Source organism: Pinus tabuliformis, chromosome X (genome assembly GCF_031772625.1).
Source record: "Pinus tabuliformis cultivar Carrire ecotype Pingquan chromosome X, CPIR1, whole genome shotgun sequence".
Classification (NCBI taxonomy): Eukaryota; Viridiplantae; Streptophyta; class Pinopsida; order Pinales; family Pinaceae; genus Pinus; species Pinus tabuliformis.
The window spans coordinates 440,793,166-440,821,129 of NC_142308.1; the positions used below are offsets into that span (position 1 = coordinate 440,793,166).

Here is a 27,964-nt window from a genome sequence, read left to right on the forward strand (position 1 = left end):
CTCCAGAATAATCTTTACAGCATGTTCCATAATGAATAAACAAAACAGGCTATGTGGAGACCGACAGCGAATCTATGCCAAGCAAACTGTTAAACATCGGATATATTGTCCACAGATTTATACATTACAAACTTGGTGGGTATATGGAAATCCACCTCGAAACAGGGAAATAAATCAAAACCCAAGTGCAATAACCTCACGGTTACAGTCAAGCCGAACAATCTCATTGGGAGGAGACTCAGACTCAACCACCGTGGGCAAAGAGAGCTTTCCACCATGGAAAACAAAACCCCATGCAGAAACCGTAGCTCAAAACCCATGCCGTCATCTGCGTCAAGGGTGAACGCATAAGGTAGCTGGGGTTTACGTATAAACCCAGAAAACGATTCAGAACTTTTAAACTTGTGCAAAGCAGACCATAAATAACCACAGAGGAATAGCGTACATACCTATGTATAACCATGAGACCATTGCCGACAAGAAGAGCAGACTGCGAAGGAAAACAGAAGGAGCTACCATTACCTGTCAACAGAAGACATATGGCAGTCACTTCGCCAATTAACTGAACTGTTGTTAAGTCTTAAGATCTAGCAGAGATACGGGGACTTACCTTACCAAATCGATGGCGTTCATCCAAGAAGCGAAGACACCCTGTAATCGATAACAAAGGAGCAGCGCCGGAGAAGAGACGACAGCAGAAGAATGGTGCCAGAGGAGTGGCATACATGCCGAAGAGATGGCAAGAGAACCAGAGCGTCGGAGCGCTGCGAACGCCCAGCCAAATCGCTAATAATCCGGGGAGAGGGTTTATAAACCCCAGGTATAACCATAAGTCGTGGAGCCCTCTCGGCCCTAGATCTTTCCAAGAGGCCTCGGACCGTCGATTGTGGCGGTAAGACCAAGATAAAGACGCGGGAAGGATCCAGTAGGTAGAGCCGTGCACAGACCACGTGACCAGTCCAGCCATAATTAAGACAAGTCCAAGTGTCCAGTGTTGGGAGCGCCAGCTTGTGGATTGGTAGGTATGCCATAAAACACGAGCCACATCAACTTAACAATAAACTATATACCATACCGATATCATTGTGTTGACAATGGTTTGGAATGCACAACCTTAGACCATGGCCATGATAACAAGTTTGTACGTGCCTCTTATGTATGATATGCATATAGAATGTTAAAAGTAGAACTAACATAAAGCTATGCATTCCGTGGATTAAAGTACAAGTCCAATACTGTCATACAATATAAAGGTACACATAGTATGATAGTGCTTGATCTGCTTAATGGTGGGACAACCATTACAGTAAAAAAATTTTTATTATATGCTTAAGGAAGAGTAGATATGTGACAATTGGTATCAGAGCCCAGGATGCCCAAACTGTGGCCTCTGGGTATTAGAAAAATGTGTTGTCGTTTTATGTTAAAAAAAATATATTTGTTGTTACAGCATTGGTATTGCTCTTTCTTCATTGGGTAAAGAATGCCCAAAGCTCACAAGAATGTCTGTTGTATGATTAGAACAGACCAGAACAAGAAGAAAAATGAATCCAGGAAACAACCCAGAATTGTGGGTGCAGCTGGGTGAGGAGACCCGCAGTACAAACCTGGCGATACTAGAAACAGTCCAAGAGCTGAAGAATAAAATGGCTCGCTTGCGTGAGGATAACGCACGTTTGACAATGGAGCAAGAAAGAATATTAAAAAGCTTGTCTGACAAACAGAACCCACCACTGACCAATCCAAGCGCAGAGCAACAGAGAACGACGGAAGAACAGCAATACCAAGCAGAATCTGAGATTCCAGAAGATGGAAAGGAGCAGTCTGATAATGTCTCAGAACAACAGACTTCAAAGCGGCAGAAGGTGGAACTGCAGGGAGAATTCCGGAAAATCAAACCCCCACACTATGATGGAGAGCAAGAGGAAGCAGCTGAAGCATGGCTGATCAACATGAATAAATATTTCCAGTTATATGAATACGACCACAATCTGAAGGCTAGATTGGCCATATTTCAGTTACAAGGGAAGGCAACATTGTGGTGGGAAGAAGTGAAAATCGTAAAAGGAGTGAGTGAGCGAACCATAACATGGGAAAAGTTTCAAAAGTATTTTAAAGAGAGATATCTAACAGAGCGCTTTTATGATGAAAAAGCCAAGGAATTCCATGATCTGAGGTTAGGACAGCAGACCATGGATGAATTCATTAATCGTTTCACCTCCTTGCTTCGCTATGTACCTTATCTTAAGGAGGAAAAAGCAAAGGTGCAGAGGTTCGTTAGCAGCTTGCCCATGTATATGAGAGAAAGGATTGAATTTGACAATCCCAGAACCATGGACGAAGCTATCAGAAAAGCTAGAATGTGCTACCAGCAGAACAAACAAAAGGGGGACAGTTCCAATAAGAAATGGAATGAGAAAAAGGGTAGTAAAACTGTGGGAAACAATAGAGGAAGCCGGGTTGGTGGAACTAAGGGAAATGTCAAAGGCCAGAACAACAGAACAGCACCAAGAAGCTCATTCAGACCCAAGCCTGTCAGTGAGACCAGAATGGGAGAACCATCCATCAAATTGGATAATGAAGGAGTAACACGACCCCCAGTACAGTGCTGGGGCTGTGGCGGACCACACTATGTCAAGAATTGCCCGCAGAGGAAGGGAGCTGATCAGATCTCTCAGATTCATGAGGCATCAACCGTGGGTGACGTGGGACGGAGTGTGCACAAAATTAATGCAGCCTTGGATGATCGCCAGGCAGAATACCAGCCTACCATGGTAGAATTCGAAGGTAAAATTTCAGACCTTTCTATCATTATTCTAAATGACCCAGGAGCTACTTTAAGTTATATTAGTCCAAAGATAGTTGAACAGTGTAAATTGCAGTCTGAAAAATTTAAGAATCCATGGCTAGTACAGTTAGCTACAGGGGCTAAAAGACGTGTAATGGCAAAAATCAAGAACTGTTCCATAATGGTGGCAGGACAGCCAGTGGTAGCAGATCTGAACATGCTGCCACTTGGGTCCTATGACGTCCTGATTGGGATGGATTGGTTAGAGAAGCATTGGGCTTTAGTGAATTGTAAAACAAAAGCTATACGGTTCAGGGATGACTTGGGAATGGAACAGGAGATGCAGGGAATTAAACGACCTGTGCAGGTCCGGCCTATCACCGCATCCCAGCTAGTGAAATGCATCCGGAAAAGATGCCAAGTATATGCCATTCAGATAAATTATGCAGAAACCAAGGATAAAGGGAGTCCGCTAGACCACCTTCCAAAAATAAAGGAATTCGTGGACGTGTTTCCGGAGGAAATTCCTGGGTTACCTCCGAAGAGGGATATTGACTTCACCATCAAGTTAATACCGGGTGCTGCCCCAGTTTCATGAACACCCTATAGGATGAGTGTTCCTGAGTTGACTGAGCTGAAAATGCAATTACAAGAACTATTGGATAAAAATTATATCTGTCCCAGTGTATCTCCTTGGGGAGCACCGGTACTATTTGTCAAGAAGAAAGATGGAACCTTTAGAATTTGCATTGACTATCGACAGCTGAACAAACTCACAGTCAAAAACAAATACCCCTTACCTCGAATTGACGAGCTTTTTGATCAGGTTAAAGGGGCAACCATATTTTCAAAAATAGATCTGCGATCTAGTTATCATCAGATCAAAATTAAAGAAGAGGATATTGCTAAGACAGCCTTTAGAACCCGATATGGGCATTACGAATTTGTAGTGCTGCCTTTCGGATTGACTAATGCACCCGCCACATTCATGTGTTTGATGAACAGCGTGTTCCATCAGTTTTTAGACAAGTTTGTACTAATATTCATTGACGATATTCTGATCTATTCTTGTTCCAGGGAGGAACATGAGGAGCACCTCCGAATAGTGCTGCAGACCCTACGAGAGCATCAGTTGTATGCTAAATTTAGCAAGTGCGATTTCTATAAAGAAGAAATTCAATATTTAGGCCACGTGATCACCAAGGAAGGGATCGCAGTGGATCCTGAGAAAATCAAAACCATAATGAATTGGCCTGTACCTAAAGATGTAGCAGATATCAGATCATTCATGGGGTTAGCAGGATACTACAGAAGATTTGTGGAGGGTTTCTCCAGGGTGGCATATCCTATCACATCCTTACAGAAGAAAGGAAGGACATTCAAATGGACTTTGGAATGCCAGCAAAGTTTTGATCGACTTAAACATTTACTCACTACGGCTCCCGTTCTAAGCATAGCTGATCTTAATAAGGATTATGTTGTGTGTACGGATGCCAGTAAGGAAGGCATTGGTGGTGTACTGATGCAAGAAGGGAAAGTTATCGCATATGAGTCAAGAAAGTTGAAGGAGCATGAGGAGAAGTATTCTGCTTACGACTTGGAGCTTACAACTGTTATACATGCTCTTAAAATGTGGCGACATTATCTCTTGGGTAAGAAATTTCTGTTACTAATAGACCATCATAGCTTGACAAACTATTTTAGCCAACCCACTCTGAATGAAAGGCAAGCCCGTTGGGCAGATTTCTTAAGTGGATTTGACTTTGATATCAAGCATCTGAAGGGGAAGGAAAATCGCGTAGCAGACGCTTTGAGCCGAAAAATACAATGTCTATATGAGGTCACTCTCAGCAAGTGGGAAAGTTCATTGCAAGAAAATATTAAAACAACAGCAAACTTGGATGCTGATTATCAGCAAATGAAGCGACAAAAGTCACTTTCTGGCCAGGATAACCAACAAGGGTATGAAGTGAGCAAGGATGGAATGTTGTTTTACAAACAAAGACTGGTTGTACCAGATGACAATAACCTTAGAAATTTAATTCTTAATGAGTTTCATACCAGCCACTACTCAGGTCATCCGGGATACCAGAAAATGCTTGCTGCACTTCGAAAGGAGTACTACTGGCCCGGAATGAAAAGACATGTAGCGGAATATTTAGCGCGGTGTTTAGAATGCCAGCAAATCAAAACTGAACATCAGCATCCAGCTGGGCTATTGCAACCCCTACCAATTCCAGAATGGACATGGGAAATTATATCTATGGATTTTATAACTCGGTTGCCTAGAACTAAAAGGAACAATGATTCTATTATGGTGGTAGTGGACAAGCTGAGTAAAGCCGCCCATTTTATTCCAGTGCAATCAACCTACAGGGCAGTCCAAATTGCACACATATTTATGCAGAACGTGTTCAGACTTCACGGGCTGCCGAAGACTATAATATTAGATCGGGATGTAAAGTTTACATCCGCTTTCTGGAAAGCACTGTTTGCAGAATTGGGTACACAATTGAACTTTAGTACAACATACCATCCCCAAACTGATGGACAGATGGAGAGAGTGAACCAGGTGTTAGAAGACATGCTGAGAGCATGTGTAATGCAAAAACCGACTCAATGGGAAGATTATCTACACCTGGTGGAATTCGCTTATAATAACGGATATCATACATCAATCCAAATGTCTCCATTTGAAGTCTTGTATGGACGCAAATGTCGAACGCCCTCAAACTGGAGCGGCCCGGAGGATAAGTTAAGGTTGGGACCTGAAATGCTCAAAGAAATGGAAGACATGGTCAAAAGAGTGCGAGCTAACTTGAAAGCCACTCAGGATCGGCAAAAGACCTTTGCAGACCGGAAAAGAAGATTCAAAGAGTATCAGGTGGGGGATCACGTGTACATAGGAATACAAGCTAGGAAGAGCACTCTGCAGTGGAGCAGTTGTGCCAAACTCGCGCCTCGTTACTTTGGACCTTTTCAGGTCTTGGCAAGAGTTAGGCCAGTAGCATATCAGCTAGCCTTACCTAGCCACATTAGAATTCATAATGTCTTCCATGTATCCATGCTTAAGAAGTATATTTATGACCCTAAGCATGTGATCAAGTGGCAAGATATTCGGGTAAGAGTTATTTCTAACTGAACTAATTGAAGAATTGTCGAGAGATGGAAAAACTGACACTGGTATTGTGTGCAGGTCGAACCGGAAGGAGAGGTCTTGGTCGAGCCGCTGAACATTCTCGACAGGAGAGAAGTACAGCTGCGGAAGCGGGTTATTACCCAAATTAAAGTGCAGTGGCAGCACTATGGACCGGATGAGGCTACTTGGGAGGACGAAGAGCTTTTTCGGAAAGCTTATCCGGAGCTGTTTGAGGACACTAGACATCGGGACGATGTCCAAACTTAGAGGGGGGAGATGTGATGACCCCGTAAATGTAATTATTGAAAAGTTTACTGTGGTAAAACTGGAATGACATTGAGAAACTTATTTTCTTTTAAAGAGTAATGTGTTATTTTTAATATGCATTAAAGTAATGTGTTTAAAGAATTGCTCAGAGAAAACATTGGGCTCCCAAAAAGGGAAAACAGTTAATAGAACTGAAAGTAACCACTTTCCTTAACTGGAAGGAATTCCAGGAAAAAGGAAAAAGGTGGTGAATAGCTTTCTCGGTTGTGCTGTGGGGACAGACAAAGGGAAAGAGGAAAAGAAGGTAATGAACCTTGTTTTCGGACTATGTCTGGTAATGACCAGATAGTCAAGCACTGAGGATTGTGCTATCTTACCGAGGATTGTGATCCGGTAAGGGTAAGCTCGGGGGGAGACTCAAGTCCTGAAGGACAAGTCTCACGGATGGGAGGATAACAAGCTTCATACAGGAATTTACAGAAGGATTTTGAAGGGATTTCACACCAGGAGCAACCAGGTAAGTATCTGAAACCCTGAAGTAGTTATAATCGTTATACAGTGCATGTAGAAGATTAAACTATAGCTATTAGCGATAGAGTCTTTAAGTTACCATTAGAATGGCGTGGCTGTAGCTGTGTGTATATTAGTCGAAGGGCAAACTGATAAAATACAATAGACAGTCACAGACTGTACCAGGAAGACAGCTGATAAATAGCATGAATGAGTAGAAGTAAAGCTAGATAAGACGGGACAGTGGTGGAAACTGTGAGCAGACCCGTCTGTAAGAAGGGTCGGATATATCCTATCCATAATCTGATAGTGTAACTGTAAAATAAAAGTTTACCTGTAGACTGTCCGGGTTAACGAGCCAGAAGGTCTTTAGAATCTAGCTGTACCTGGGAAACTTTCCTCTGTTCGGGTCAAGTTAAGAAAGGAGGGACCAGTCAAAATACTCGGCGGGTCGTGACCGGACCCCTTCTAAAACCCTTCCAGACCAGCAGTCCAAGAAAGTTAACCTTACCGTGCATGTGTGCAAGGGTGTTAAAGAAACTAGAATAATATTTAATGTGCATAGACTTCTATCACCTTAAAGGGGAAAAACTGAGTACATGCAAGGTACATATATAAATAAATGTACTAAATCTGAAATCAAGTTCTGTCATTAAAACAGTAGCATTTCCATGATAGGGAAAACCGCATTACATCATTTCCATTCTATTGTAAACAAAACCTTATATACATAGCAGACAATATTTTAAAGAACAATTGGATTGAAATCCAGCTATATCGACTTCGGAGATCATCGTGTCGGGATATGGGTCGACATGCATGAACAAAACTAACCAACAAGAAGAAGTATGAATGCTGTGAGAATGAAATACAACACGGTTTTCATATACAGTATGAAGCAAAACTACAGCGTGTTTCCATATAGCACACAAATACCATTTCACTGTTACGAATAACCATATGTATATATAAACAAAACTTATTCCAGAGTGGAAAGTAAACATCGTGATTCTTATCCATAGCCGGTCTTAAACCTGTGTTCGCCCGCACCTCTATGAAACGAGAGGCAGGGCAAACACAATGAAGACTTTCCTGTTCGATGGAGAAAAGGATTAAGAACAGACGTAAGCGAAATGCAAATATTAACAAAACCCTGAACGAGATTTTACATAAACAAACTGAGTAATACTCCAGAATAATCTTTACAGCATGTTCCATAATGAATAAACAAAACAGGCTATGTGGAGACCGACAACGAATCTATGCCAAGCAAACTGTTAAACATCGGATATATTGTCCACAGATTTATACATTACAAACTTGGTGGCTATATGGAAATCCACCTCGAAACAGGGAAATAAATCAAAACCCAAGTGCAATAACCTCACGGTTACAGTCAAGCCGAACAGTCTCATTGGGAGGAGACTCAGACTCAACCACCGTGGGCAAAGAGAGCTTTCCACCATGGAAAACAAAACCCCATGCAGAAACCGTAGCTCAAAACCCATGCCATCATCTGCGTCAAGGGTGAACGCATAAGGTAGCTGGGGTTTAAGTATAAACCCAGAAAACGATTCAGAACTTTTAAACTTGTGCAAAGCAGACCATAAATAAACACAGAGGAATAGCGTACATACCTGTGTATAACCATGAGACCATTGCCGGCAAGAAGAGCAGACCACCGAAGGAAAACTGAAGGAGCTACCATTACCTGTCAACAGAAGACATATGGCAGTCACTTCGCCAATTAACTGAACTGTTGTTAAGTCTTAAGATCTAGCAGAGATACGGGGACTTACCTTACCAAATCGGTGGCGTTCATCCAGGAAGCGAAGACACCCTGTAATCGATAACAGAGGAGCAGCGCCGGAGAAGAGACGACAGCAGAAGAATGGTGCCGGAGGAGTGGCATACATGCCAAAGAGATGGCAAGAGAACCAGAGAGTCGGAGCGCTGCGAACGCCCAGCCAAATCACTAATAATCTGGGGAGAGGGTTTATAAACCCCAGGTATAACCCTAAGTCGTGGAGCCCTCTCGGCCCTAGATCTTTCCAAGAGGCCTCGGACCGTCGATTGTGGTGGTAAGACCAAGATAAAGACGCGGGAAGGATCCAGTAGGTAGAGCTGTGCACAGACCACGTGACCAGTCCAGCCATAATTAAGACAAGTCCAAGTGTCCAGTGTTAGGAGCGCCAGCTTGTGGATTGGTAGGTATGCCATAAAACACGAGCCACATCAACTTAACAATAAACTATATACCATACCGATATCATTGTGTTGACAATGGTTTGGAATGCACAACCTTAGACCATGGCCATGATAACAAGTTTGTACGTGCCTCTTATGTATGATATGCATAAAGAATGTTAAAAGTAGAACTAACATAAAGCTATGCATTCCGTGGATTAAAGTACAAGTCCAATACTGTCATACAAAATAAAGGTACACATAGTATGATAGTGCTCGATCTGCTTAATGGTGGGACAACCATTACAGTAATTTTTTTTTTATTATATGCTTAAGGAAGAATAGATATGTGACAAATTAGGCACAATCTCAGACCATCACAAGAGCCCCAAAATTAAGAAGAGGTGGATAATACTTGGAAATTAAGTAAGAGGTGGATTCTTGCCCTCTCCTCTTCATGGCCTTTAATTACTTTTATTTTTATTTCTATTTCATTTTATCTTACTTTATTCTATTTTATTTTTATTTATTTAAATAAATTCTTTTAATTCTTTTTAGATTTCTTAAATAATTATTGCCTTATAGTGTAATATTTAATAATAATATTAAAATTATTTTTGGATTTCTTTTTCTTATATTAAATATTAATTTTATCTAATCTTAAAAACAAATTGCTTATTATAATAATAATAATTAATTAAATAGTTTTCTGTAATTCCAATTCCCCATAGTTAATTCGTAACCAACACCAATGAATTTTTAATTTTTCTATAATTAAATATTACTTTTCTATATTTTAATAAAAAATTACAATACAAAAAATTAAAATTATTAATATAGTAATAACATGAATTAAATGATAATAATTATTAAAATTTGTGTCTTTTGTGATCCATAAATTAAAATTTGTATTCAAATTTCCGTGATTATTATAATAATAAAACATAAAACATAAATATTTCAAACATATTTTTATTTATTTTTGTAATTTAATAAATTGAAATTAAAATCAATTATAAATTAAAAAAATATATGAAAAAAATAAAGAAATATCTAATTAATAAATAAAATTTATATGTGTTATATCTATATTTAAAATATATATATATATATATATATATATATATATATATATATATATATATATATATATATATATAATTTAAAGAAAAAAATTATATAAAAAAATGGAGAATCTAACAAAAATACTTAAAAGAAAAAGCATCCTGAAAACAAAGTGATGAGCCCAACAAAAAAAACAGTAAAAAAAACAAGAAATTAGAAAAGTAGATGACTGTGACTGAAAACACCAGAAAATAAAGAAAGCAAAAAACACAAAAAGTTGGCCATTAAAAATCTCATACAACCACTACAATGGGTCCCACACATTTATGAAGGCCTTAAAATCTATGCATCTGCTAGTTTCCACAAAAAGAGACAAATTTTCCCGCCATTTTGTTCCATAATTAATTTCCTTGACTCTCATATGTAAATTGGGGATTGAATCTCACGTCTAAAAACCTTCCTTAATGGTAATTTTTTCATTATATAATTTTTTTATTTATAATTATCCCTTCTACTTTTTAGGTATTAGTTTTCTATTTAAGGGAAATGGAGAAAAACATGTGTTGAATTATTGTTTTGTTTACAACACAAAGAAAAATGGTAATTAATGAGAAGTTACGTCTGTCATAAATATGTTGGAGGGTAACATCAAAGATTAACCTCTAATTGTTAGGGAAAACTAATTGAGTAATTATGCCTAAAGAGACACAAAAAAAATACAAGAAAAGAACTTTGTGTTGTCTTTTTGAATCAAAAAGAAATAGTAGTTATATATGAAAAGTAAATAGAAGGTACACATTGATAATATAAGGTGAGAGATAAATACCCTCTAGTGTAAATGATATAAAAACTAAGGGTAAATGATATAAAGACTAAGGGCAAGGTATACCACAATGAATATTTATAATGCCAATTAGTTAAAGTATGTTTTAAATGATTTAACTAAAAGGGTGACTCATAACCATGATTTGAGGGGAATTTTAAAAGAAAATATTAAATTAAATAAAAAATTACCATTGTGTGATATTTCAATCTCTTTATTTTTTTACAGTTATTTTATTAGGAAAGTTAGGATGTCCCAATTTTTATTGGGTGTTGTTTATTTTTAAGTAAAATAATAAAATATATTTTACATTTTTTATTAAAGATATTCCTAAATATGACTTATCATAAATAAAATAAAAAATTTAAGATATAAAAGATATCAATATTACGATTATTAATATAGTAATAACATAAATTACCAAATAATAATTATTATTATATTACAAAAAAGTAATAAATTATTATTATATTACTAAAAGATAATATTTAATATGTTTCAATGTGTAGGTTTTTTAAGATGTTTACAATATATATTTTAGTATCTTAATTTTTTATTTTATCTCATAAATTTAAATTTAAAATAAATTTATACTTTTGGAAAAACCAAATAAAATATAAAAACCAAAACCATAAATACTTAAATTCCAATATTTAAGATTAATATTAATTAAATAAACTTTTAAATAATTATATATTTACTTTTAAAAATCAAAAAGTCTAAACTAGATCCATTTTTTTTTTAAATAGAACAAAAATTAAAATAAAAGTAACAAGATTGAGAAAATGAAGAATTCCGAAAATCCAATGGGTGAGTTTTATAAAACCACTTCAAAAGTTTAGAAAAAGATAAAGAGAGTATTTTGAAAACCTTTTAAGTAGCCAAATATAAACATTACAATAGCTTATGTGGTTGAACACATTTTTAAAGCCTATAACATGTATGCGTCTACATATTTAAATTTAGATGAAGCATTTCTCTTGGGCCTCAGTAATTCCTTAAGACTGAATCACTTCTCCATTCTTTGTAGCAGTGTTTATTTGGCCAATTGATGGATTTCTAAATCTACAATAAAGATTTGAAAACATTTTTTTTAGAATTACTATGAGTTTTCTAGTTTTTTTGGCAATATATTTTTCTTTTTACTTCACTTTTTATTATTATTTAGAGTAGTATTGCCATCGATATACTATTGTTAACTAGATAGAGTTTCATATTTCTTTTGGAATTTTTACAAAATGGGAAAGGAGAAATAGGAGTTACACACTGAATTATTGGAAATTTGAAATTAGAATGAAAATATATTTGGCTTTCATTGCTTTCTTATGTTTTTAACTTAATTATTTTATTTTCTCACCAAATAATTTATTTTACATTTTATTATTAAGCATACTCATAAATATATTTATGTAAGTTTGAATCAATGAGATATATTAAGTTAAAAATAAAAATTAAAAAAAATTAGACACAATCCATTACTCAACTTTAGCTACTATGAAATCTAAGTGCCATGCATTGCAAGAGTTGATCATTTCCATCATATGAAGATAAGAGAGAGCATAGAGATTGAGAAGCATGTGATCAATCTCAAGCACCGGGGTTGATCACTTCCATCATATGAAGCTAAGAGAGACCATTGAGATTGAGAAGAATGTGATCAATCTCAACCACCATGTCTGGATTTTTATGTCATCAGAAGGGTTTATAACTTCCTTCATATGAAGGTAAGAGAGACCATTGAGATTGAGAAGCATGTAATCAATCTCAATTATTGGAATTGGTATTACTTTTATTTTTATTTTTATTCCATTTTATCTAAATTTAATCTATTTTATTTTTATTTATTTATTTACCTAAGATATTTCTTTTAGATTTTTTAAATAATTATTCCATATTTCATAATAATATTACAATTATTTTTTGATTTCTTTTACTTCTTTTACTTCTATTACATATTAATTTAATTTAAAAATAATGATATAAAAAATAATAATTAATTAAATATTTTTTCATAATTCTAGAATTCCAATTCCCAATTGCTAATTCATAACCAATAGTGAGTTCAACTCACGAAATTTTTCTTATTTCTATAATTAAATATTACTTCATTTTATTTTAATTAATTTAGTTTTATTCTATTTTATTAACAACAAAAATTAAAAAACTAAAAATTTAAAATTTAAAATTTAAAAATTAAAAATTTAAAAATAAAATTAAAAACAAAAACAAATACTAAATTTTCTATTATGCTTATTCCAAACAACTAATTCTCAACATCTAATTTATGACAACCAATTCCTAGAAGCTAGTTCATTATTCATAAAAATTTACAATACAAAAAATTAAAATTATTTATATAGTAATAACATGAATTAAATAATGATAATGATTAGTATAATAGTAAAACATAAAACATAAATATTTCAAAGATATATTTTGTTTATTTTCTTGATATTTAATAAATTCAAATTCAAATTAATTCTAAAATTTATAAAAAAAAATCATAAAAATGTTTAATTAATAAATAAAAGTTTTATTTGTTATATATATATTTAAAATAAATATATATTTAATTAAAAAAAATGAATATATAAAAAAATAAAAAATAAAAAAAACTTAAAAAGAAAAAAAAATAAGTAAAATAAAATTCAAGAAAAGAAACCAGATTAGCACGTGGTTATAATAAAAATTTAAAATAAAACCAAAAGAAAACGAAACATCCAAAAATCAAGAAACCACGGGAAAAACAAGGTGCAAGGATTCTATAAACCGAAAAGATAACTACAACATCAAGAAAGCACATCAAGAAAGCATAAAAGATAATGGGCTTTCTCTTATAACAAAGCTAAAAAGAATCTTGAAACCAAAACGATAAGCGGAAGAAAGCTAAAAAGATTCTAGAAACCGAAATAAAAAAACATAAAAGCTAAGGAGCTTGAACTTATAACAAAGAAAGCACACAAGCATTCTGAAACCCGTAAACACTCGCTCATAGATCCATTACAGATCTCATACAGCGACTACAATGGCTTCAACACATTTATGAATGTGATGACCCCGGGAAAATGTAATTATTTAAGTTTACTACGGTAAAAGACTGAATTAGAATGACATTGAAAGACTTCTTTTTCTTTAAGAGTATTCTTTTAATTTTACATGTGCACTAAAATGTTTTAAAAGAAATACTCACGAAAGTATTGGCAACTCCCGGAAGGGAACTTGAAAAAAGAAAGTTAGTTAGTAAAACTAAAAATAACCACCTTCCCTAACTGGAAGGGTCTCCAGGGAAAAGGGGAGGTTGATTGACAAAACTCTGGGTTGTAGAGACAGGCAGAGGGAGCAAAAGGGAAGAAAAAACCCGAATAGACTAAGTCTGGTAAGGACCAGATAGTCGAGCACGAAGTGCAGCCTTGCTGAGGATAGTGATCCGGCAAGAAGAAGTTGGGGGGAGACTCTGGTCCCGGAGGACAAGTCTCACGGATGGGTGGTTAACAAGCTATGCACAGAAATCCGCAGGTTACTTACTAAGGAGTTACAGTACTGGCGGTGACCAGGTAAGTAAACTAAACCTTAATGCATCTGTAGTTATCTGTGTAATATACAAAACAATGTTTCTTTGGAAATAGAAAACGTTATCACTGGTGCATTAATAGGTTTGCAATGACTATGACTCAGAACCAATAAACTGTGGTACTTGACCCAGAAAAGGAAACGTAAGAGCGGAACAGAAACCCGGCTGTAGGGGTACTACCTTAACTGTTAGTGCATGCAGAAAAAACAGAGACATGGTTAAACCCCGACTGTGAACCAGAGGGTAGAAAGCCATGCCTCGTGGGTAGTTTTCTTTAAGATAGAGGGGTTTTGTCATTATCAAGAGAAGCTATCAATATTAGAATAGTGGAGTGGAATGACGATAAAACCCTTACCCACATTTCTTTTAAAACTCGAATGGAACCTTTCCAAGTATTGCACTGAGCTTAGGTTATAAAAGAGGACAAGAAAGAAGATTAATAAAGCATAACCTTCGAACTGGGTAGATCCCGCGGCATGGATGAGTTCTGGAGTTTTCTTTGCGCAAGGCAATTACCCGAATGGGTGGTGTATACCTGCAAATCGGTTCGCACTCTGGAGACCAAACAGAACTCAAGCAGGAATCGAAGCTTACGAATTATCCTTTAGATAAATTATTAAGAGAACCGAACAACCCTAGACCGTTTCCCAGGGGACTAACTCCTGTAACAGTAGAAATTGATATACAAAAGCCAGCTCTTAAAAGAAATAGTGAGACGAAGCAACAAGCACTGTAATAGACATTTAAATGATGTACAGTGAAGCATATATATCGAACGATTACAGGAAAACATATATATATATATATATAGCGAGCTGCGGAGGAATGTCCATACATTGCCAAGTTAAGGAACAAATAAACATCCCGACTTGCGGGTACAACATACAGAACCAATTAATCTCTTACATACAGAGAACCCAAGGTCGAAACGACAAAAACATCTATTGTATTGAGATGCAGGCGCAAATATTCATAAGTACTTCACAAAAGACCTGCTAGAAAACGATTCTGAATGCAGACAAACCTTTACCTAACACCGGAAAAACAGTAAGTACATTTTCAGAACGGAGAACTACAATGAAAAATCTGGGTAGTGCTCGAACATCACCATTCATACAAATCTTTAAAACAAATTAGATACTTGTAATTGACAGTAGAATATAAACAAAGAGCTTAAGTTAATTAAAACGGCCACAAGGCTGTATCGGTCCAGACCAATACCGAATGGGCCGGAATCCCAACATATGTCATCAGAAGAGTCATGAATGAAGATAATCCAAAGAATATATACAATACATAGTTTGCTACAATAAACCAAAGGCGGAATTATAGTCTCATAAACTGAAAGCTTCCAAACCAGAACTGTTGGAAGCGAAGGGGTTACCCAAGAACCCATATCATAAATCCAAGACGAACTGGACCGGACAATGTTGAACCTTCGTCGCCATCTACGTCCAACCATGAAAGAGTAAGGTTGGGGCTTCGTTTAGGCGCAGGGGGTAACCCTCTGCCGACGGATGGTAGAACAGAAGAAAGGAACATTCAACCAGGAATTACCACATACATTACATCAGAGAGCCGAAGAGTCGTACCTGTGGTAAACCTCGGCAATCTATCGCCTGGAGGAAGATCTCCCTGCCGAATCAACCCCAGAAGCGGATGTCTGCATCAGGCAATAAAAAGATAGAGAAAATCATTAGTCCCAAGTCCTTAAAGGATAAACCAAAGAAACAAGGAAACGATAAACCTTATGGAGCTAACCATATGCTAGCGACTGTAACACTTACCAGAAGCCAGTTTGGAGATTTATAAACTCAGAGCAGAAGCTCGGCGGTGAGGATGCGCGTTGGCGGAGATGGCAGATGTTCCCTCGGCGCAGAGTTGTGGAACAGTCCCACCAACTGAGGCGGAATGGAGTTGAGAGCCGCGGAAACACTGAGTTGTGCCGGAAAAACCTCGAAGATTCGGGATAAGCAGAATTATATAGCCAATTTCCAAAAGTGGAGTCGAGGGGGTATCTCCACCCTCCGATTCCACCCAGAGCATCCACACCGTCGATTGAGGCGGTAACACAAAAAGGAAAGCGGGAATTTCTAACCTTGAGCCATGCCCCATTCACGTGAACAGGCTGGCGGAATTTAATGCCACGACCAATTGTCCACTGTGGTGGCGCCAACGAAGTTAACAAACAGAGCTGCCTCGATATTCCAAAGCCACAGCACTTGAGTTATGTATTGTGTATTCCACCATGGGTAGAGGGGCGGCACATAATGTTTAATCAATATAACTTTATAAACATATCTGACACAAAGGTAAATTAATCCGAGAGCTATAACGCTACTGAAGTTGTAGCCTCACCATAATTTTTTTTTTTATCTATATATTTTAGTATGTGGAAGAGGTATGTGACAATTGGTATCAGAGCCCAGGATGCCATACTGCGACCTCTCGGATGTGATTAACATGTTAAAATTGAGAAGGTCATCATAGTATTGATATCTTTTTCTTTTCTTTGAGTAACAAAATTGTGCCAGGAAACTCACAGTGTTAAATGTTTCCTGATTTTAGACCAGACCAGACCAGACTAGACAAAGGAGAAGAAAAGGGCAACAAAAGGCACTAAATAGTAACAGTCAGCATGCAGAGAGCTAGTAGCGCACCGCACAGGTCCGCAGCAGATCAGGGGCCTGCAACAAATCCTAGAGACAACCCAGAGTTGTGGGTACAACTTGGTGAGGAGACACGTAGCACGAACCTGGCCATACTAGAAACAGTCCAGGAACTGAAAAATGAAATGGCTCGGTTGCGGGAGGATAATGCACGATTGACGATGGAGCAAGAAAGGATTTTAAAAAGTTTGTCTGACAAACAGAACCCGCCACTAGCCAACCCCAGTGCAGAACAACAGAGAATGACGGAGGAGCAACGTTACCAAGCAGAACCCGAAAATTCGGAAGAAGGAGAGGATCAATCCGATAATGCATCGGAACAGTAGACCTCAAAGCGTCAAAGGGTGGAATTACAGGGAGAATTCCAGAAAATTAAACCCCCACACTACGATGGGGAACAAGAGGAAGCGACTAAAGCATGGCTAATTAATATGAACAAATATTTCCAGCTATATGAGTATGACCATAACCTGAAGGCACGATTGGCTATCTTTCAGTTGCAAGGAAAAGCAACCCTGTGGTGGGAGGAGGTTAAAATCGTCAAAGGGGTAAGCGAACGAACCATAACGTGGGAAAAATTCCAGAAATACTTCAAAGAGAGATACTTGATAGAACACTTTTATGATGAAAGGCAAAGGAATTCCACGACCTGTGATTGGGACAACAGACTATGGATGAGTTTATTAATCGTTTTACATCCCTGCTCTGTTATGTACCATATCTTAAAGAAGAAAAAGCCAAGGTGCAAAGATTTGTTAGCAGTTTACCCATGTATATGAGAGAAAGGATTGAATTTGACAATCCTAGAACCATGGATGAAGCTATTCGCAAGGCCAGAATCTGCTATCAGCAGAACAAACAGAAAGGGGACGGTTCCAACAGAAAATGGAGTGAGAAAAAGAATAGTAAAGTTGCTGGAAACAGTAAAGGAGGCCGGGGCGGAGGAGTTAAAGGAAGCAGTAAAGGGCAGAACACTAGAGCAGCACCGAGAGGTTCGTTCAGACCCAAGACAATCAGTGAAACCAGAATGGGAGAACAATCCGCCAAGTTGGACAGCGAAGGAATAACCAGACCCCCAGTGCAGTGATGGGGTTGTGGCGGACCGCACTACGTCAAGAACTGTCTGCAACGGAAGGGAACTGATCAGATATCTCAGATTCATGAGGCATCAACCGTTGGCGATGTGGGACGAAGTGTGCCAAGGATTAACGCAGCCTTGGACGATCGCCAGGCAGAGTACCAGCCCACCATGGTAGAATTTGAAGGTAAGATTTTAGACTTTTCTATCACTGTTCTAATTGATCCAGGAGCTACTTTAAGTTATATTAGCCCAAAGATAGTTGAACAGTGTAAATTACAACCTGAAAAATTCAGGAACCCTTGGCTGGTACAGCTAGCTACAGGGGCTAAAAGACGAGTAATGGCGAAAATCAAAAACTGCCCTATAGTAATAGCAGGACAACCAGTGGTAGCAGATCTGAACATGCTTCCACTTGGATCCTATGACGTCCTAATCGGGATGGATTGGCTAGAAAAGCATTGGGCATTAGTGAACTGCAAAACGAAGATCATTCGGTACAAGGATGATTCTGGAAGGGAACAGGAAATGCAGGGAATTAAACGACCAGTGCAGGTCCGGCCAATCACTACATCCCAGCTAGCGAAATGCATCCGGAAAAGATGCTAGGTGTATGCCATTCAGGTGGGTTATGCAGAAACCAAGGATAAAATGACCGCGCTGGACCACCTTCCGGTAATAAAAGAATTCGCGGATGTGTTTCCGGAGGAAATCCCTGGGTTACCCCCAAAAAGGGATATTGACTTCACCATTGAATTAATACCAGGGGCTGCCCCAGTTTCGCGGACACCTTATAGAATGAGTGTACCCGAGTTGACTGAGTTGAAAATGCAATTACAAGAATTGCTAGATAAAAATTATATCCGTCCCAGTGTATCTCCATGGGGAGCTCCGGTGCTATTCGTCAGGAAGAAAGACGGAACCCTCCGAATGTGTATCGATTACCGACAGCTGAAAAAGCTCACAATTAAAAACAAATACCCCTTACCTCGGATCGATGAGCTTTTTGATCAAGTCAAGGGGGCGACAGTGTTTTCTAAGACTGATCTGCGATCTGGTTACCATCAAATCAGAATTAAGGAAGAGGATATTGCTAAAACAACTTTCAGAACCCGATATGGACACTACGAATTTGTAGTGCTACCTTTCGGATTGACTAATGCACCCGCCACTTTCATGTGCTTAATGAACAGCGTGTTCCATCAATTTTTGGACAAATTTTTACTAATATCCATTGATGATATTTTGATTTATTCTCGTTCCAAGGAGGAGCACGAGGAACACCTCCGGTTGGTGCTGCAAACTCTTCGAGAGCATCAGTTGTATGCTAAACTCAGCAAGTGCGATTTCTACAAAGAGGAGATCCAGTATTTAGGCCATGTGATCACAAAGGGAGGGATTGCAGTGGACCCTGAGAAAATAAAAACCATAATGGATTGGCCCGTACCTAAGGATGTGACGGATATCAGGTCTTTCAGGGGATTGGCTGGGTATTATAGAAGATTTGTGGAGGGCTTCTCAAGGGTGGCATATCCTATCACATCCTTGCAAAAGAAGGGGAGGACATTCAAATGGAATTCGGAATGTCAGCAAAGCTTTGAACGACTTAAGCATTTTCTCACTTCTGCTCCTGTCTTGAGTATAACTGATCCTGATAAGGATTATGTGGTATGTACCGATGCAAGTCGAGAAGGCGTGGGAGGTGTGTTAATGCAAGAAGGGAAAGTGATCGCCTACGAGTCGAGAAAGTTGAAGGAACATGAGCAGAAGTATTCTGCCTACGACTTGGAATTGGCAGCCGTCATACATGCACTTAAAATGTGGCGGCACTATCTTTTGGGAAGGAAATTTTTGTTGTTAACAGATCATCACAGCTTGACAAACTACTTCAGTCAGCCCACCCTGAATGCAAGGCAAGCCCGTTGGGCAGATTTCTTAAGTGGATTCGATTTTGACATTAAACATCTGAAAGGAAAGGAGAACCGTGTGGCTGACACCTTGAGTCGAAAGGTACAATGTTTATATGAAGTTACACTCAGTAAATGGAAAAATTCCTTGCAGGAAGTGATAAAAACAACAGCAAACTAAGATGCCGAATATCAGCAAATGAAGCAGCAAATGCCACTTTCCAGCAAGGAAAGTCAGCAGGGGTATGAAGTAAGTGAGGATGGAATGCTGCTTTACAAAAAAAGATTGTTTGTACCGAATGACAATAGCCTTAAAAATCTAATTTTGAATGAATTTCATACCAACCACTACGCAGGTCATCCCGGATACCAGAAGATGCTTACTGCACTTCTAGGGGAATACTACTGGCCGGGAATGAAAAAGCATGTGGCTGAATATTTAGCGCGATGTTTGGAGTGTCAGCAGATTAAAGCAGAGCACCTGCATCTGGCAGGGTTATTGCAACCCCTGCCAATTCCAGAAGGGAAATGGGAAATTATATCTATGGACTTCATAACTGGGCTGCCTAGAACAAAGAGGAACAATGATTCTATTATGGTGGTAGTAGACAAGCTGAGTAAGGCAACACACTTTATACCAGTGCAATCTACCTACAGGGCAGTGCAGATTGCACACATTTTTATGCAGAACGTGTTCAAACTGCATGGGCTTCCGAAGACTATAATATCAGACCGGGATGTAAAGTTTACATCCGCCTTCTGGAAAGCCCTATTTGCAGAACTGGGTACACAACTGAATTTTAGTACAGCTTACCATCCCCAGACTGATGGACAGACGGAGCGAGTAAATCAGATTGTGGAGGACATGTTGAGAGCATGTGTAATGCAAAAACGACACAATGGGAAGACTATTTACACTTGGTGGAATTCGCCTACAACAATGGATACCACACATCGATCCAAATGTCTCCATTTGAAGTCTTGTACGGACGAAAATGTCGTACGCCCTCAAGCTGGAGTGGCCCGGAGGACAAATTAAGGTTGGGTCCAGAAATGCTCAAGGAGATGGAGGACATGGTCAAAAGGGTGCGGGCTAATTTAAAGGCCGCTCAAGATCGGCAAAAGAATTTTGCAGATCGGAAAATAAGGTTTAAGGAGTATCAGGTTGGCGACCATGTTTATGTAAGAATACAAGCCAGGAAAAGTACCCTGCAATGGAGCAGTTGCGCTAAACTTGCACCTCGTTATTTTGGACCTTTTCACGTCTTGACAAGAGTTGGGCCAGTGGCCTACCAGCTTGCTCTACCAAGCCACATTAGAATTCACAATGTCTTTCATGTTTCCATGCTTAAAAAGTATATTTATGACCCTAAGCATGTGATCAAGTGGCAAGATATACGGGTAAGAATTGATTTCAATTGAACTAATTGAAAATGTATCTTGAGACAAATGACTAATACTGTTGATGGTTGCAGGTCGAACCGGAAGGAGAGGTCCTGGTCGAGCCGCTGAGCATTCCTGACCGGAGAGAAGTATAGCTGCGGAAGCGGGTTATTACCCAAATTAAAGTGCAGTGGCAGCACTATGGGCCTGATGAGGCCACTTGGGAAGATGAAGAGCTTTTTAAGAAAGCTTATCCGGAGCTGTTTGGGGACACTAGACATCGGGACGATGTCCAATCTCAGGAGGGGGAGATGTGATGACCCCGGGAAAATGTAATTATTTAAGTTTACTACGATAAAAGACTGAATTAGAATGACATTGAAAGTCTTCTTTTTCTTTAAGAGTATTCTTTTAATTTTACATGTGCACTAAAATGTTTTAAAAGAAATACTCATGAAAGTATTAGCAACTCCCGGAAGGGAACTGGAAAAAAGAAAGTTAGTTAGTAAAACTGAAAATAACCACCTTCCCTAACTGGAAGGGTCTCCAGGGAAAAGGGGAGGTTGGTTGACAAAACTCTGGGCTGTAGAGACAGGCAGAGGGAGAAAAAGGGAAGAAAAAACCCGAATAGACTAAGTCTGGTAAGGACCAGATAGTCGAGCACGAAGTGCAGCCTTGCTGAGGATAGTGATCCGGCAAGAAGAAGTTGGGGGGAGACTCTGGTCCCGGAGGACAAGTTTCACGGATGGGTGGTTAACAAGCTATGCACAGAAATCTGCAGGTGACTTACTAAGGAGTTACAGTGCTGGCGGTGACCAGGTAAGTAAACTAAACCTTAATGCATCTGTAGTTATCTGTGTAATATACAAAACAATGTTTCTTTGGAAATAGCAAACGTTATTACAGCTGCATTAATAGGTTTGCAATGACTATGACTCAGAACCAATAAACTGTGGTACTTGACCCAGAACAGGAAACGTAAGAGCGGAACAGAAACCCGGCTGTAGGGGTACTACCTTAACTGTTAGCGCATGCAGAAAAAACAGAGACATGGTTAAACCCCGACTGTGAACCAGAGGGTAGAAAGCCATGCCTCGTGGGTAGTTTTCTTTAAGATAGAGGGGTTTTGTCATTATCAAGAGAAGCTATCAATATTAGAATAGTGGAGTGGAATGACGATAAAACCCTTACCCACATTTCTTTTAAAACTCGAATGGAACCTTTCCAAGTATTGCACTGAGCTTAGGTTATAAAAGAGGACAAGAAAGAAGATTAATAAAACATAACCTCCGAACCGGGTAGATCCCGCGGTGTGGATGAGTTCTGGAGTTTTCTTTGCGCAAGGCAATTACCCGAATGGGTGGTGTATACCTGCAAATCGGTTCGCACTCTGGAAACCAAACAGAACTCAAGCAGGAATCGAAGCTTACGAATTATCCTTTAGATAAATTATTAAGAGAACCGAACAACCCTAGACCGTTTCCCAGGGGACTAACTCCTGTAACAGTAGAAATTGATATAAAAAAGCCAGCTCTTAAAAGAAATAGTGAGACGAAGCAACAAGCGCTGTAATATACATTTAAATGATGTACAGTGAAGCATATATATCGAACGATTACAGGAAAACATATATATATATATATATAGCGAGCTGCGGAGGAATGTCCATACATTTCCAAGTTAAGGAATAAATAAACATCCCGACTTGCGGGCACAACATACAAAACCAATTGATCTCTTACATACAGAGAACCCAAGGTCGAAACGACCAAAACATCTATTGTATTGAGATGCAGGCACAAATATTCATAAGTACTTCACAAAAGACCTGCTAGAAAATGATTCTGAATGCAGACAAACCTTTACCTAACACCGGAAAAACAGTAAGTACATTTTCAGAACGGAGAACTACAATGCAAAATCTGGGTAGTGCTCGAACGTCACCATTCATACAAATCTTTAAAACAAAGTAGATACTTGTAATTGACAGGAGAATATAAACAAAGAGCTTAAGTTAATTGAAATGGCCACAAGGCTGTATCGGTCCAGACCAATACCGAATGGGCCGGAATCCCAACATATGTCATCAGAAGAGTCATGAATGAAGATAATCCAAAGAATATATACAATACATAGTTTGCTACAATAAACCAAAGGCGGAACTATAGTCTCATAAACTGAAAGCTTCCAAACCAGAACCGTTGGAAGCGAAGGGGTTACCCCAGAACCCATATCATAAATCCAAGACGAACTGGACCGGACAATGTTGAACCTTCCGTCGCCATCTGCGTCCAACCATGAAAGAGTAAGGTTGGGGCTTCGTTTAGGCGCAGGGGGTAACCCTCTGCTGACGGATGGTAGAACAAAAGAACGGAACATTCAACGAGGAATTACCACATACATTACATGAGAGAGCCGAAGAGTCGTACCTGTGGTAAACCTCGGAAATCTATTGCCTGGAGGAAGACCTCCCTGCCGAATCAATCCCAGAAGCGGATGTCTGCATCAGGCAATAAAAAGATAGAGAAAATCATTAGTCCCAAGTCCTTAAAGGATAAACCAAAGAAACAAGGAAACGATAAACCTTATGGAGCTAACCATATGCTAGCGACTGCAACACTTACCAGAAGCCAGTTTGGAGATTTATAAACTCAGAGCAAAAGCTCGGCGGTGAGGACGCGCGCTGGCGGAGATGGCAGATGTTCCCTCGGCGCAGAGTTGTGGAACAGTCCCACCAACTGAGGCGGAATGGAGCTGAGAGCCGCGGAAACGCCGAGTTGTACTGGAAAAACCTCGAAGATTCGGGATAAGCAGAATTATATAGCCAATTTCCAGAAGTAGAGTCGAGGGGGTATCTCGACCCTCTGATTCCACCCAGAGCATCCACACCGTCGATTGAGGCAGTAACACAAAAAGGAAAGCGGGAATTTCTAACCTTGAGCCATGCCCCATTCACGTGAAGAGGCCGACGGAATTTAATGCCACGGCCAATTATCCACTGCGGTGGCGCCAGCGAAGTTAACAAACAGAGTTGCCTCGATATGCCAAAGCCACAGCGTTTGAGTTATGTATTGTGTATTCCACCCTGGGTAGAGGGGCGGCACATAATGTTTAATCAATATAACTTTATAAACATATCCGACACAAAGGTAAATTAATCCGAGAGCTATAACGCTACTAAAGTTGTAGCCTCACCATAATTTTTTTTTTTATCTATATATTTTCGTATGTGGGCGAGGTATGTGACAATGAAGGCATTAAATCATATGCATCTTTGTGTTCATCATGTGCGGCGGTGTTTATTTGACACAAAAAACATATGCATCTGATTGTTCAGTATGTTCATGATGCTCTGTTTGTCCATTCTGTCGAGAGGTTTTTATTTGATATAAAAAGCATGTGCGTATGTGTGTTCACAATGCTCTTTGTCCATTCTGTGCGGCGGTGTTTATTTGACATAAATCAAAATAAGCCATTACAAATCGCATACACCAATTACAGATCTCATACTACAAATCTCATGGGTGCAACACATATATGAAGACATCTAAACACATATGTGTGTTTAGATGTGTGTTCAAGATGTGTGTTCAGAATTCTCCTTGTCCACTCTATGCGGACAATCAAAGACACGCGAGTTAAAATCCTTGATTTGTTTCGGTGATATGTAGATCAAGCGGAAATTGACCTTATAATAAATCCACCATTTCAAGTCAATTCCTTTTGCCATCTCGTTAACGCAAATCCATATCGTTAACGCAAATCTATGGTTGTTCTGTTTTCCAATTAAAGGTAGGTAAATTGTTTTTGCAAATTCAATAGGCATTTCTTTTACGCAATTAAATGCAGTTTGTATATTATTAGTTTAATTGTAGTTTTGTTAACCTTATCTAATTTTATTATATAAAATTTTCTTATGGGCTTCTGTATATATATTAAAAATGTATTTAATTGTGTCTATGATTATTTTTTTTTATAATCATATTTGTTTATTTTTTCTTAATTGCATTCAATTGTATTTATGATCAAATATGTATTTCTGGTACAAGATAATTAATTTATTATTATATTTATGTTATTTAATATTTGTGAATCTTTCTCTTTTCAAATAAATCTATATTTATTTAACCTACATTTAGATATTACCATATATATATTAAATTACTAGAATGTATATCCTTACTTCTGCTTTTTTAGGGAGCCATTACTTGTCCATTATATTTCTTGACCTGAATTCGTTTTTGTCTATCCTCATTACATTTCATCAGGTCATTCTTGATTAAATTTCTATATTTTAACAGGCCTTGTTCGATCTCGGCCTCCTAGGTCACAACAACAACGAACCAAAAAGTCGCTCTTGCTCGTTCAAGAAAACCTCCGATGAGAAATTTTCTAACTCCAATGCTTTCCGTCCTTGGAAACCTCAATCCGTCCATTATCTTCTCATTGGGCCAGTCTAACCTTCGATCCATTTTCTTCTCATAGGGCGAGCGATCACACCACGGACGAATTATACTTTATAACTTTTTATTTTTTTACAAATGGGACTATTTTTTTTTACAAATGGAGTTTGTATTTGGGGTTTGTTACAACATTCATTAAATAGTTTTTATTATTTGTTTTAGTTTAGTTTGTTTAACCTCGTCATTTTTAAGACTATTTAATTGAGTTAATAATGAAATATGTATTTTTGGTGTAATGTAATATTAATTTATTATTTTATTTAGGTTAGTTATTGTTTTCTTGTGAATTTCTCTCTTTTTAATTATGGAAATGTATGTTTATTTAGTATGTATTTAAATATTGTATTATTATTACTTTATCAAAAATACTTATATTAGAATGTATTTTTTTTAAATTGCTAAAATTTATATCTCTATTTTTTATTTTTTATTTGCACTTTGAATATCAAAATAGATTTCATGTTTATAATTTTTATAAATTTGTATATTATGAGCATATATATTTGTTCAAAGAATTAGTTTCACTTAATGCTAAGTAATGTTAAGTCAAGTCAAGTTTATAAATTAGATTTAAGATTTAAGTTTTTAGGATTTTAGGATTATGGGAGAGAGGGAGGGAAGGAGGCGGGGATGGATGGTGAAATAGAGAGATAGAGGGAGAGGGGATAATTGGAGAGAGAGTTACCGGAATGTGACAAACTGGGATACATGTTAATGTTAAGTCAGGGAATAGAGAATGAGAAAGAGGGGAGGGAGTTAGGGGGGAGATAGAATGAGAAAGAGGATGAGAGATAAAAAGAGAGAGTGAGAGAGGATAGAGAAAGGGGGAAAGAAAGTGGGAAACACAAAGAGAGGGGGAGGGGGAGAGAGAGATGGGGGGTATTGAGAAAGGGGCTGGATATCAAGACAGGGGGAGAGAGAGAGAATGAGAGGGGGAGAATGAGAGACAAAGGGAGAGAGAAAGAAAGAGAGGGATAGTGAGGGAGGAGGAGGGTGGAAGAGAGGGAAAGAAATAGTTAAGGTGGGAAAGGGGGAACAGAGAGGCAGTGAGAGTGAGACAAGGAGAGAGAGAGAGAAAGGGAGAGAGAATGTGAGAGAGATAGAGTGGGAGAGAGAGAAAGAAAGAGAGTGAGGTAGAGAGATAGAATGAGGGGAAGAGAGAAAAGGAGAGAGGGAGGGAGAGAGGGAATGAGAGAGCGGGGGGGGGGGGGGGGGGACGGAATAAGAGATGGAGTGAGCAAGAGAGAGTGGGGAAAGGAGAGGGGTAGAGAAGGGAAGATTTTTACAGAGAGAGAGTGAGGAGGATATAATGTCAGAGAGTCTATGTGAAAGAGCCATTTTGAGAGTGATAAAGAGAAATATTGGGAGATAATGAGAAAGGGAGATATGAAGAGGGAGGGAGAGAAAGTGAGAGAAAGAGAGCAAGAGAGACAAAGAGAAGGGGGGATGGAAAGAGAGAGAATGAGACAAGGGTACGAGGAAGTAGAAAGATAGGGAAAGCGGGGAAGAGAGTGTAAGAGAGAGAATGAGATGGTGATATATTGATAGAGACAGAGATAGAGATGGATACAATGTCAAAGAGAGTGAGAGAGACACATAGTAAGAGTGAGAGAGAATGATTGAGAAATACTGAGAGAGAGAGAGAGAGATAACAAGAGTTATAGGGAGTGTGAGAGAGAAAGAGAGAGGGACGAAGGGATGGAATGAGGGAGGGCCCATTTTAACCCCTAAACATTCTTTCACAATAAATTCATACACATTTTTAATTTATTTATCATCTTAATAAATATTCTCATTGCCATTTATTTCAAAATGGATTTTTATTGCAAAAATGGATTTTTTGAACTAGCATCTCTCATCTTTGCTCGTGGATATCTATGGCCTAACTCCCATTGAGAGAACCATGAATTTATGCTAAAACCTTTAGAGTGTTGAACCTTTAAAACTTTTATTGTTTTCCACATAGATTTTTCATAGATAACGAAGAGGACAAGGGGGTTGTACTTTACTTGAATCAATCATTGAAAATTTTAAATGAGAAGGAAAACAAATATGGGGTTTCATTTGATTTATTTGATGCTAATTTGAGTGTTTTTGGATTTTATTTTCATAGC

General features: G+C 38.2%; 1 protein-coding gene and 1 long non-coding RNA gene across 2 annotated transcripts; one reads left to right on the forward strand and one right to left on the reverse strand.

The window, feature by feature from the left end:
- The first annotated feature begins 1,544 nt into the window (after positions 1–1,544).
- Positions 1,545–6,194, forward strand: LOC149140471 (uncharacterized). The gene is made up of 7 exons (XM_089450991.1): positions 1,545–1,865; positions 1,971–2,787; positions 2,980–3,355; positions 3,866–4,081; positions 4,286–5,771; positions 5,985–6,041; positions 6,084–6,194. Exons 1-7 carry the CDS (start codon positions 1,545–1,547, stop codon positions 6,192–6,194), a joined length of 3,384 nt encoding a protein of 1,127 aa, XP_089307117.1.
- Positions 6,195–7,846: 1,652 nt separating this feature from the next.
- On the reverse strand, positions 7,847–8,631 carry LOC149140472 (uncharacterized). The gene is made up of 3 exons (XR_016263996.1): positions 8,504–8,631; positions 8,342–8,415; positions 7,847–8,220 (listed from the first exon to the last, which is right to left on the reverse strand). It is a non-coding gene; the product is annotated as an uncharacterized LOC149140472 (long non-coding RNA).
- Between the last annotated feature and the right edge of the window lie 19,333 nt (positions 8,632–27,964).

What these genes read in the sequence shown, in the direction of transcription:
- LOC149140471 (XM_089450991.1), top strand. Translation starts at nt 1,545, where the DNA reads ATGAATCCAGGAAACAACCCAGAATTGTGGGTGCAGCTGGGTGAGGAG. An exon ending in TACCATGGTAGAATTCGAAG is followed by an intron (nt 2,788 to 2,979) that starts GTAAAATTTCAG and finishes TAATGGTGGCAG; the next exon opens with GACAGCCAGTGGTAGCAGAT. An exon ending in GTTACTTTGGACCTTTTCAG is followed by an intron (nt 5,772 to 5,984) that starts GTCTTGGCAAGA and finishes TATTGTGTGCAG; the next exon opens with GTCGAACCGGAAGGAGAGGT.